This window comes from Lycium barbarum, chromosome 5 (assembly GCF_019175385.1).
Source record: "Lycium barbarum isolate Lr01 chromosome 5, ASM1917538v2, whole genome shotgun sequence".
Lineage (NCBI taxonomy): Eukaryota > Viridiplantae > Streptophyta > Magnoliopsida > Solanales > Solanaceae > Lycium > Lycium barbarum.
The window spans coordinates 21,059,642-21,070,769 of NC_083341.1; the positions used below are offsets into that span (position 1 = coordinate 21,059,642).

Sequence of the window (11,128 nt, forward strand, 5' to 3'; positions counted from 1 at the left end):
GGTGTGTTGTGCACCACACCTATAAACAGGAAGCTACAGGACATTTAGGGTGTTTCTTTTTTTGAAATCTTAGATCGTGCAATAGAGCTGTGCTATTAGGATGATTCTGTCCTGATCCGTTGTTGTTTTTCTTTCAGTGATGCCTCCGAAAAAGGCGACGGCTGCCCAGAAGAAAAAGGGCGTGGTAGGAGAGACCAGCCGGGCTCAGAAGGGTACTCGGACCCTTGCTCAGATGATGCGTGATATTGCGTCCCGGCCAGCAGACTCTGCTACGTCTTCATCATCAGAGGAGTCTGGGGCAGCTCCACCAGTAGCTCCAGAGGTTCCAGTACCTGAGCCTCCAGCTCCACAGCCAGGGGCTGAGGATCGGGCTATGAGAGATGCGGTCCAGTTGTTGACCAGACTGGTAGCAGGGCAGGTTCATAGGCACGGACTTGGGGATGGTCGTGCAGACAGACGTGACAGTTCGAGAGCTCGTGAGTTCCTGACCTGTAATCCTCCAGAGTTCTTCGGGACAAAGCCCGAGGAGGATCCTGAGGAGTTTATCAGGAAGATGCGGCGCACGTTACATTTGATTAAGGCATCTGCGACAGAGTCAGTGGAGTTGGCTTCGTACCGGTTGTATGATGTAGCAGCAAATTGGTACGAGTCTTGGGAGTTAGCCAGAGGCGTTGGTGCTCCCCCAGCAGTCTGGGATGAGTTTTCTGAGGCTTTTCTTAGCCATTTTCTGCCTCCGGAGTTACGGCGGGCCAGGGCTGACAGATTCTTATTGCTTAGACAGAGGGGTTGCAGTGTTCGAGAGTACAGTATGGAGTTCGACTCATTGGCCCGATATGCACCTGCTGTGGTAGCTACTATGGCTGACAGGATGCACAGGTATATTATGGGGCTGGACCGTTATTTTGTCGACAGTTGCTTGGTATTGGCCGCTCAGCCCGATATGGATATTGCCCGGATTCAGGCGCACGCTCAGGGCATGGAGGACCGGCACAGGGGTCATCAGCCCGATAGGAGTCAGGATCGGAGACAGCCCAAGAGGGCCAGATCATCTGGGTATTTTGAGGAATTTCGGAGTGGGCAGCCTCAGCAGCAGCAGCAGTCTAGCAGGCATTCTTCCCAGCCAGCACAGAGCACACCTCCGCAGTTCTCAGGCAGGAGATTTGATAGCCCAGGATATTTAGGAGCAGGCCAGAGCTCCGGGGTTTCAGGTTCGCGGGTAGACAGGAGTTCCGGTCAGACGAGGCCACCCAAGCCTCAGTGTTCTTATTGTGGGAGATACCACCCTGGAGAGTGCTACCGTGCTACAGGTGCTTGTTATTCTTGTGGCCGTCAGGGCCATACTGTGAGAGAGTGTCCGTATAAGGGTAATTTGGGAGGTGCAGCGCAGCCTACCGGATCAGTCGCTGGGTCATCGTCTCCTTCGATAGCCATGCGCCCTGCGGGGCAGGGTACGTCGACATCAGCAGGCCGCGGCAGAGGTAGTGGCGGGGCTCCCAGTTCAAGCGGTCCTTCGAACCGCATCTATGCCTTGACTAGTCGACAGGACCCGGAGGCGCTACCAAACGCGGATACAGGTATACTAATGTCTTTTTCGAAATATAAGTGTATGGAAAGATCTAGCCTCTACTTTGTGATATATTTTCCCCAAAATGCTTACAAGATCCTATAAGATTAATTTAACATTCGAGGACGAATGTTCTAAAGGGGGGGAGGATGCTACATCCCGTATTTTTGAACGTCGAATTATTTGTAAGCTGAGGTGGGGCCCACACGTCAAGATTTTTTTTTTTTTGGGACATGTGACAAATTATATGAATCACATATGTGAAGTTAAACACAACTCAAGAAGGACCCTTGGGCCAAATCAAAGTGGAAGTCCTCCAAACGAATATTTTTAAGAAAACGTTTTCGGGTGACCTGACTTTGGGGGGCAAAAACGGTATTATATGTTTGGAATTTGGAAAAATACCAAGAATTAGAAGTTGTAGATAATTGAATTATCTTTCCAACCATAGGTCGTGGGTTCCCAGGTGACGTCGGTACAAGGAGATATGAACGTTTTAAGGTCGAAAGGTCAGTGGGCTAGGCCCAACTCGGGACCAACCGAGTTGGCCCAAAAAAATGAAAAGAAAAATTTAGGCCCAAGGTGAGAGGGTGGCCGGCCATACCTGGTCCAAGCCCACCAAATTAATTAATTTCCATGTGGCAAATTAATTATAAAGGGATCATTATCCCTTAGATGATTCAAGAAACTTAGAAGGAGAAAGAACAAACAAAACAAGAGCAAAAAAAAGGGCCATTTCGGGTTTGGCCATAGAAAATTCACCCCTCCAAATCTTCCTCCAAAAATTATTTTCTTGTGGTATTCCTACTAATTTAAGGGTCCTTTACAACTTGGTGTAATTGTTTTGGAAGAAGGAGCACTTATTTCTTCAAGTTGACAACTTGTTCAAGTGAAGGAGTTGTAGAAAAAGGTAAGAATCAATTTCTTTTTCTTATGTTATGAAGGTTTGTTTATGTTGTGGTATGTGGAAATGAGTAGAAATTATGGAAATAAGGAAGTTTGCAAAGTGGGTATGTATATATATATGTAGCCATGAGTGTATATATGTTGTATACATATATGAGTTGAATTTTATGTTGTATTAGTTGTGGTTATGGTGAAAATTATATTGGGAATGAAAGTTGAATGAATTTTGGTTGAAGTTGGAATGTAGAAGATTATGTCACTTTAGAATGATTTTGTGATATTATGGAAATGAAGTTGTTAAGATGTGAATTATGATTATGGTTGATGAAATTGGAAGATGGAAATATGTTATGAATATGTAGGTTGAAGATTTGAAGTTTTGGGTGAATTATGTTTTGGTGGAAAGTTTGTATATTTTGTATATCTTGTGAATATTTCGTAGAAATGATATGAAATATTTCCAAATTATATTGTGATGATCTAGATTAATGATGAATGTGAAACCATTGAGATTAGTTTGGAAATTGAAGTTGAAATGAAGGTTATGACATTATGTTGGAAAGATAGCTAGTTAAGTTATATTGTGTTTATAGTGATTGTTGTTGTTGTTGATGTTGTTGTTGGGTTGTTGTTGATTGTTTTGGCCGAGTTAAATTCTCGGGGATGCTATATGTATAGGGGAGATGCTGCCCAAATTTCTGTAGGCAATTATGAATAAAGATTGAATACTTAAAGATTGGAAATTGAGAATTGGTAAATGTGACCAATTGCAGATTTTGGGCGAAACGGGAATTGAATTTGGAAAGGCGTAAAGAGCATATAAGGTATGTAAAGCTATCCCGATTCTTCTCTTGGCATGTCCTAGATGTACTAGGCTTGGATTTACGCCTCGGGGAATATTCTGTCCATCGGAATCCGCGTTTGAAATCGTCGCTTTTTCATTCAATAGAATTGAATTCCTTAAGTATGCTTTGATGAAAAATTATGAAATTTTTTCCCAAATTGCTTACGAAGTTATGGAATGTCCTAGAACCTTTGTAGGTGACCCCATAAGCTTAAAAATACGTAATTTGAGCCCACCGCTTCATTGGTCCCGAGGTGGGCCCACTATTTCCAATTTTACCCTTTATGTGTCTATGACTTGTCTTCGAGCGTTTTCGTTAGAGATACTCTAACTACTCCTTTATCTACTAAATAAAAACTATTTTAAATATTTCATTAAGTCTTATAAATTGTTTTGAATCTTGAAAACGATCTCGGATAGATTATGCCTCCGTAACCCGTTATGACATCTAAATTTACTTACTATGTTTCCGTCCGATTTCATTGATTTGATTTGACATTCGATATGCCTCATTGAGTCTCTGGAAATATATATATGGTATTTTTAGTGCATTTAGTTTCTCACTACTCCGTTCGTGGATGCCTCAATGTTTCCCCCACTGAGCCCGGGCCAGGATATGTTGTCAAGCGTGATCCTTTGCATTGTTCGCCGTGCCTCGATGTGAGGGGGCAGGTATACGCGTACATGGGTTTGTGGAGTATGCTATGCCATGTACGCTTGTTCTGATATGATTTGCTATGGCCATCTGATATGACATATTATGTTACAGGGTTATGCCCCTGTTCTGATTCTTCTGTGTTGTGGCACCAGCGTCGGGAGGGTGGCCACGTTCTGTCTGCCGAGTCCCTTGGCAGGGGCCGGATTTGATGTGACATATGTTTCTGTACACACTCTGCATGTTTTGAAAATATGTATCTGATACTTTGGGTTTTCTATTTACTTTCTGTACGTTCTGTACCAGTTATGATTTTGTTTCTGTAATTCAGGCTTTGCATATTCAGTACATATTTCGTACTGACCCCCTTTCTTCGGGGGCTGCGTTTTCATGCCGCGCAGGTACCGACGACAGGTTTGCTGATCCGTCCGCTTAGGATCTTATTCTGCTATTTTGGAGCGCTCCTTTATCCGGAGCCTATATTTTGGTACAATCTTCTGCTATTGTATATATGTACGCTATTCAGGGGTACGACGGGGCCCTGTCCCATCTTATGATTCTGTTATGTTCTGTAGAGGTCTGTAGACAGACTTGTGTGGGTTCTGTATATGTTTTGGGTTGTTATGATCGGTGATGGCCTTATCGGCCTCTACGTGCAAAATCTGTTCATCTGTGATATTTAGTAGCGCCAACTAACCTTTATATTAATATATTTTGATAATATGTTGGTTTGGGTTATTGGGTACGTTTGGGTGTCCAGCACGGACACTAGTCGCGGCCTACGGGGTTGGGTCGTGACAAAAGTGGTATCAGAGCGGTTCGTCCTCGGAACGTCTACAGACCGTGTCTAGTAGAGTCTTGTTTATCGGTGTGTTGTGCACCACACCTATAAACAGGAAGCTACAGGACATTTAGGGTGTTTCTTTTTTTGAAATCTTAGATCGTGCAATAGAGCTGTGCTATTAGGATGATTCTGTCCTGATCCGTTGTTGTTTTTCTTTCAGTGATGCCTCCGAAAAAGGCGACGGCTGCCCAGAAGAAAAAGGGCGTGGTAGGAGAGACCAGCCGGGCTCAGAAGGGTACTCGGACCCTTGCTCAGATGATGCGTGATATTGCGTCCCGGCCAGCAGACTCTGCTACGTCTTCATCATCAGAGGAGTCTGGGGCAGCTCCACCAGTAGCTCCAGAGGTTCCAGTACCTGAGCCTCCAGCTCCACAGCCAGGGGCTGAGGATCGGGCTATGAGAGATGCGGTCCAGTTGTTGACCAGACTGGTAGCAGGGCAGGTTCATAGGCACGGACTTGGGGATGGTCGTGCAGACAGACGTGACAGTTCGAGAGCTCGTGAGTTCCTGACCTGTAATCCTCCAGAGTTCTTCGGGACAAAGCCCGAGGAGGATCCTGAGGAGTTTATCAGGAAGATGCGGCGCACGTTACATTTGATTAAGGCATCTGCGACAGAGTCAGTGGAGTTGGCTTCGTACCGGTTGTATGATGTAGCAGCAAATTGGTACGAGTCTTGGGAGTTAGCCAGAGGCGTTGGTGCTCCCCCAGCAGTCTGGGATGAGTTTTCTGAGGCTTTTCTTAGCCATTTTCTGCCTCCGGAGTTACGGCGGGCCAGGGCTGACAGATTCTTATTGCTTAGACAGAGGGGTTGCAGTGTTCGAGAGTACAGTATGGAGTTCGACTCATTGGCCCGATATGCACCTGCTGTGGTAGCTACTATGGCTGACAGGATGCACAGGTATATTATGGGGCTGGACCGTTATTTTGTCGACAGTTGCTTGGTATTGGCCGCTCAGCCCGATATGGATATTGCCCGGATTCAGGCGCACGCTCAGGGCATGGAGGACCGGCACAGGGGTCATCAGCCCGATAGGAGTCAGGATCGGAGACAGCCCAAGAGGGCCAGATCATCTGGGTATTTTGAGGAATTTCGGAGTGGGCAGCCTCAGCAGCAGCAGCAGTCTAGCAGGCATTCTTCCCAGCCAGCACAGAGCACACCTCCGCAGTTCTCAGGCAGGAGATTTGATAGCCCAGGATATTTAGGAGCAGGCCAGAGCTCCGGGGTTTCAGGTTCGCGGGTAGACAGGAGTTCCGGTCAGACGAGGCCACCCAAGCCTCAGTGTTCTTATTGTGGGAGATACCACCCTGGAGAGTGCTACCGTGCTACAGGTGCTTGTTATTCTTGTGGCCGTCAGGGCCATACTGTGAGAGAGTGTCCGTATAAGGGTAATTTGGGAGGTGCAGCGCAGCCTACCGGATCAGTCGCTGGGTCATCGTCTCCTTCGATAGCCATGCGCCCTGCGGGGCAGGGTACGTCGACATCAGCAGGCCGCGGCAGAGGTAGTGGCGGGGCTCCCAGTTCAAGCGGTCCTTCGAACCGCATCTATGCCTTGACTAGTCGACAGGACCCGGAGGCGCTACCAAACGCGGATACAGGTATACTAATGTCTTTTTCGAAATATAAGTGTATGGAAAGATCTAGCCTCTACTTTGTGATATATTTTCCCCAAAATGCTTACAAGATCCTATAAGATTAATTTAACATTCGAGGACGAATGTTCTAAAGGGGGGGAGGATGCTACATCCCGTATTTTTGAACGTCGAATTATTTGTAAGCTGAGGTGGGGCCCACACGTCAAGATTTTTTTTTTTTGGGACATGTGACAAATTATATGAATCACATATGTGAAGTTAAACACAACTCAAGAAGGACCCTTGGGCCAAATCAAAGTGGAAGTCCTCCAAACGAATATTTTTAAGAAAACGTTTTCGGGTGACCTGACTTTGGGGGGCAAAAACGGTATTATATGTTTGGAATTTGGAAAAATACCAAGAATTAGAAGTTGTAGATAATTGAATTATCTTTCCAACCATAGGTCGTGGGTTCCCAGGTGACGTCGGTACAAGGAGATATGAACGTTTTAAGGTCGAAAGGTCAGTGGGCTAGGCCCAACTCGGGACCAACCGAGTTGGCCCAAAAAAATGAAAAGAAAAATTTAGGCCCAAGGTGAGAGGGTGGCCGGCCATACCTGGTCCAAGCCCACCAAATTAATTAATTTCCATGTGGCAAATTAATTATAAAGGGATCATTATCCCTTAGATGATTCAAGAAACTTAGAAGGAGAAAGAACAAACAAAACAAGAGCAAAAAAAAGGGCCATTTCGGGTTTGGCCATAGAAAATTCACCCCTCCAAATCTTCCTCCAAAAATTATTTTCTTGTGGTATTCCTACTAATTTAAGGGTCCTTTACAACTTGGTGTAATTGTTTTGGAAGAAGGAGCACTTATTTCTTCAAGTTGACAACTTGTTCAAGTGAAGGAGTTGTAGAAAAAGGTAAGAATCAATTTCTTTTTCTTATGTTATGAAGGTTTGTTTATGTTGTGGTATGTGGAAATGAGTAGAAATTATGGAAATAAGGAAGTTTGCAAAGTGGGTATGTATATATATATGTAGCCATGAGTGTATATATGTTGTATACATATATGAGTTGAATTTTATGTTGTATTAGTTGTGGTTATGGTGAAAATTATATTGGGAATGAAAGTTGAATGAATTTTGGTTGAAGTTGGAATGTAGAAGATTATGTCACTTTAGAATGATTTTGTGATATTATGGAAATGAAGTTGTTAAGATGTGAATTATGATTATGGTTGATGAAATTGGAAGATGGAAATATGTTATGAATATGTAGGTTGAAGATTTGAAGTTTTGGGTGAATTATGTTTTGGTGGAAAGTTTGTATATTTTGTATATCTTGTGAATATTTCGTAGAAATGATATGAAATATTTCCAAATTATATTGTGATGATCTAGATTAATGATGAATGTGAAACCATTGAGATTAGTTTGGAAATTGAAGTTGAAATGAAGGTTATGACATTATGTTGGAAAGATAGCTAGTTAAGTTATATTGTGTTTATAGTGATTGTTGTTGTTGTTGATGTTGTTGTTGGGTTGTTGTTGATTGTTTTGGCCGAGTTAAATTCTCGGGGATGCTATATGTATAGGGGAGATGCTGCCCAAATTTCTGTAGGCAATTATGAATAAAGATTGAATACTTAAAGATTGGAAATTGAGAATTGGTAAATGTGACCAATTGCAGATTTTGGGCGAAACGGGAATTGAATTTGGAAAGGCGTAAAGAGCATATAAGGTATGTAAAGCTATCCCGATTCTTCTCTTGGCATGTCCTAGATGTACTAGGCTTGGATTTACGCCTCGGGGAATATTCTGTCCATCGGAATCCGCGTTTGAAATCGTCGCTTTTTCATTCAATAGAATTGAATTCCTTAAGTATGCTTTGATGAAAAATTATGAAATTTTTTCCCAAATTGCTTACGAAGTTATGGAATGTCCTAGAACCTTTGTAGGTGACCCCATAAGCTTAAAAATACGTAATTTGAGCCCACCGCTTCATTGGTCCCGAGGTGGGCCCACTATTTCCAATTTTACCCTTTATGTGTCTATGACTTGTCTTCGAGCGTTTTCGTTAGAGATACTCTAACTACTCCTTTATCTACTAAATAAAAACTATTTTAAATATTTCATTAAGTCTTATAAATTGTTTTGAATCTTGAAAACGATCTCGGATAGATTATGCCTCCGTAACCCGTTATGACATCTAAATTTACTTACTATGTTTCCGTCCGATTTCATTGATTTGATTTGACATTCGATATGCCTCATTGAGTCTCTGGAAATATATATATGGTATTTTTAGTGCATTTAGTTTCTCACTACTCCGTTCGTGGATGCCTCAATGTTTCCCCCACTGAGCCCGGGCCAGGATATGTTGTCAAGCGTGATCCTTTGCATTGTTCGCCGTGCCTCGATGTGAGGGGGCAGGTATACGCGTACATGGGTTTGTGGAGTATGCTGTGCCATGTACGCTTGTTCTGATATGATTTGCTATGGCCATCTGATATGACATATTATGTTACAGGGTTATGCCCCTGTTCTGATTCTTCTGTGTTGTGGCACCAGCGTCGGGAGGGTGGCCACGTTCTGTCTGCCGAGTCCCTTGGCAGGGGCCGGATTTGATGTGACATATGTTTCTGTACACACTCTGCATGTTTTGAAAATATGTATCTGATACTTTGGGTTTTCTATTTACTTTCTGTACGTTCTGTACCAGTTATGATTTTGTTTCTGTAATTCAGGCTTTGCATATTCAGTACATATTTCGTACTGACCCCCTTTCTTCGGGGGCTGCGTTTTCATGCCGCGCAGGTACCGACGACAGGTTTGCTGATCCGTCCGCTTAGGATCTTATTCTGCTATTTTGGAGCGCTCCTTTATCCGGAGCCTATATTTTGGTACAATCTTCTGCTATTGTATATATGTACGCTATTCAGGGGTACGACGGGGCCCTGTCCCATCTTATGATTCTGTTATGTTCTGTAGAGGTCTGTAGACAGACTTGTGTGGGTTCTGTATATGTTTTGGGTTGTTATGATCGGTGATGGCCTTATCGGCCTCTACGTGCAAAATCTGTTCATCTGTGATATTTAGTAGCGCCAACTAACCTTTATATTAATATATTTTGATAATATGTTGGTTTGGGTTATTGGGTACGTTTGGGTGTCCAGCACGGACACTAGTCGCGGCCTACGGGGTTGGGTCGTGACAATCGTATTATATTCTTGTAGTTTCTTATTCTTAGATTTTTGTTACTATCTGTTATGTCTTGTACCTCAATTATAGTATTATTTTGTTGTAGTTACTGTTCCATTTTTCAGAATGCTTTGTCATGCTATCGTTAGTATTTTGTCGTGGCTTCTTCACTTCTGTTATTTCTATTCCATACTGCATTGATATGCTTTTTCCTGAGCGAGGGTCTATCGGAAACACCCTCTCTACCTCCCAAGGTAGGGGTAAGGTCTGCGTACACACTACGCTCCCCATACCCCACTAGCGGGATTACATTGTGTATATTGTTGTTGTTGATGTTGTAAATGTTGGCAAAATAATCTGGATAAGTTTAAATAAAGTTTCAGAATGTATAAAGCACTTAGTAAAACCAGATTACACAATCTGTAACAACTTAAAACCAGTAAATTACAGAAACTGGAAAATGAACAGAAACAGTGTTGAAAAAATATTTTCAGAACATAATCGAGCCCACTTAGTTCAAAGTGTGTCCTTAAGGAAATTATTCCCCTCACAGTACTCGAGATTGATGGAATATCCCCTCCCAGGATAGAACGATTATCTTACCAGAAAAGTAGTACTCCAAATTCTGGTAGCGGCGAACCACTCAATGACAGTATATCACACAGAAAAGAAAACTTTTAAGAAGAGTAGAAGAGTAAAGAATATCAGAAAATTCGTAAGTAATAATCTGAATATTAACTGGAATTTATAGCCATTAATGCACTGGTTGGGAAAAGGTTTGCAGCTTTTCACAAAGGTTTGCAACCTTTCAGAAAATAACGTTTTTTTTTTAAAATAAAACGGAGGGAAATTTAAATTAATCCGGGAAGAAACGGGTCGCGGGTCAGACACGCGGATCCGGGTCACTAACGGGTCAGGATCTGGAAATAATTAATTAATTAATTAATTAATAATTAAATTAAAATTAAAAGAATTTTGGTCCAAAAAGATTATCAATCAATCAGATCATTTGACCAAATCCAAATCCAAAGCCGAAGCCGAGCGAGCGACGACGACGGCGCAAGGGGTCCTTTCCCCCTCAACCCTTTTAGCAACTAGAGAAGGTGTAATGTAATATATACACCTCTCTTTTCCTCTCTTTTTCCTATGTGGGACAGATGCTTTAACCAAAGCACAAGGGACCTTTTACATTCCCCAAAGCAAAAGGGACCTTTTACATTCCCTTTATTTTTCATCCCATCATTTCCCATTTACCAATATCAAAACCCAACAATCCCCCACATGAATGGGGAATGGCCATAATATAAAAGAATGTGCGGACAAGTGTGATATACAAGCGAAGATTGACTGCATCTGGATAAGTAGGTTTCCCTTTGAACTTTCCGTAGTGAACTTATATCGGATATACTCGATCAATCGGTAGATTTGATATCTTTGAACCGTCGAACTTTGTTGTATACCTAGACAACATAAGTCACAGAATCAACCCTCAACCGTTTATGGTTCTCACGGTTGTGTTCGTTTCAGCCATGAACACCG

The 11,128-nt window shown here is 42.8% G+C and overlaps 2 protein-coding genes across 15 annotated transcripts; both read left to right on the forward strand.

The window, feature by feature from the left end:
• The first annotated feature begins 793 nt into the window (after positions 1-793).
• LOC132640686 (uncharacterized) lies at positions 794-5,629 on the forward strand. Of its 8 annotated transcripts, none has more exons than XR_009582338.1 (4): positions 794-1,574; positions 3,244-3,294; positions 4,371-4,456; positions 4,974-5,629. XR_009582338.1 is itself a non-coding variant. In XM_060357380.1 (3 exons), exons 1-2 carry the CDS (start codon positions 809-811, stop codon positions 3,264-3,266), a joined length of 789 nt encoding a protein of 262 aa, XP_060213363.1. In that variant the 5' UTR covers positions 794-808; the 3' UTR covers positions 3,267-3,294; positions 4,371-4,690. The 8 variants fall into 8 exon arrangements, 4 of the variants coding, with proteins under 4 accessions (XP_060213363.1, XP_060213365.1, XP_060213362.1 ...); XR_009582339.1 differs by lacking the exon at positions 4,974-5,629 and adding an exon at positions 2,419-2,474 and having other exon boundaries at positions 4,371-4,690; XR_009582336.1 differs by lacking the exon at positions 3,244-3,294.
• Positions 5,629-9,525, forward strand: LOC132640688 (uncharacterized). 7 transcript variants are annotated; one of them, XR_009582341.1, is made up of 4 exons: positions 5,629-6,410; positions 7,254-7,309; positions 8,079-8,129; positions 9,206-9,525. XR_009582341.1 is itself a non-coding variant. In XM_060357385.1 (3 exons), the coding sequence occupies exons 1-2, from the start codon at positions 5,645-5,647 to the stop codon at positions 8,099-8,101; spliced, it is 789 nt and encodes a 262-aa protein (XP_060213368.1). In that variant the 5' UTR covers positions 5,629-5,644; the 3' UTR covers positions 8,102-8,129; positions 9,206-9,525. The 7 variants fall into 7 exon arrangements, 5 of the variants coding, with proteins under 5 accessions (XP_060213368.1, XP_060213371.1, XP_060213370.1 ...); XR_009582340.1 differs by having other exon boundaries at positions 7,254-8,129; XM_060357385.1 differs by lacking the exon at positions 7,254-7,309.
• Positions 9,526-11,128: the final 1,603 nt, after the last annotated feature.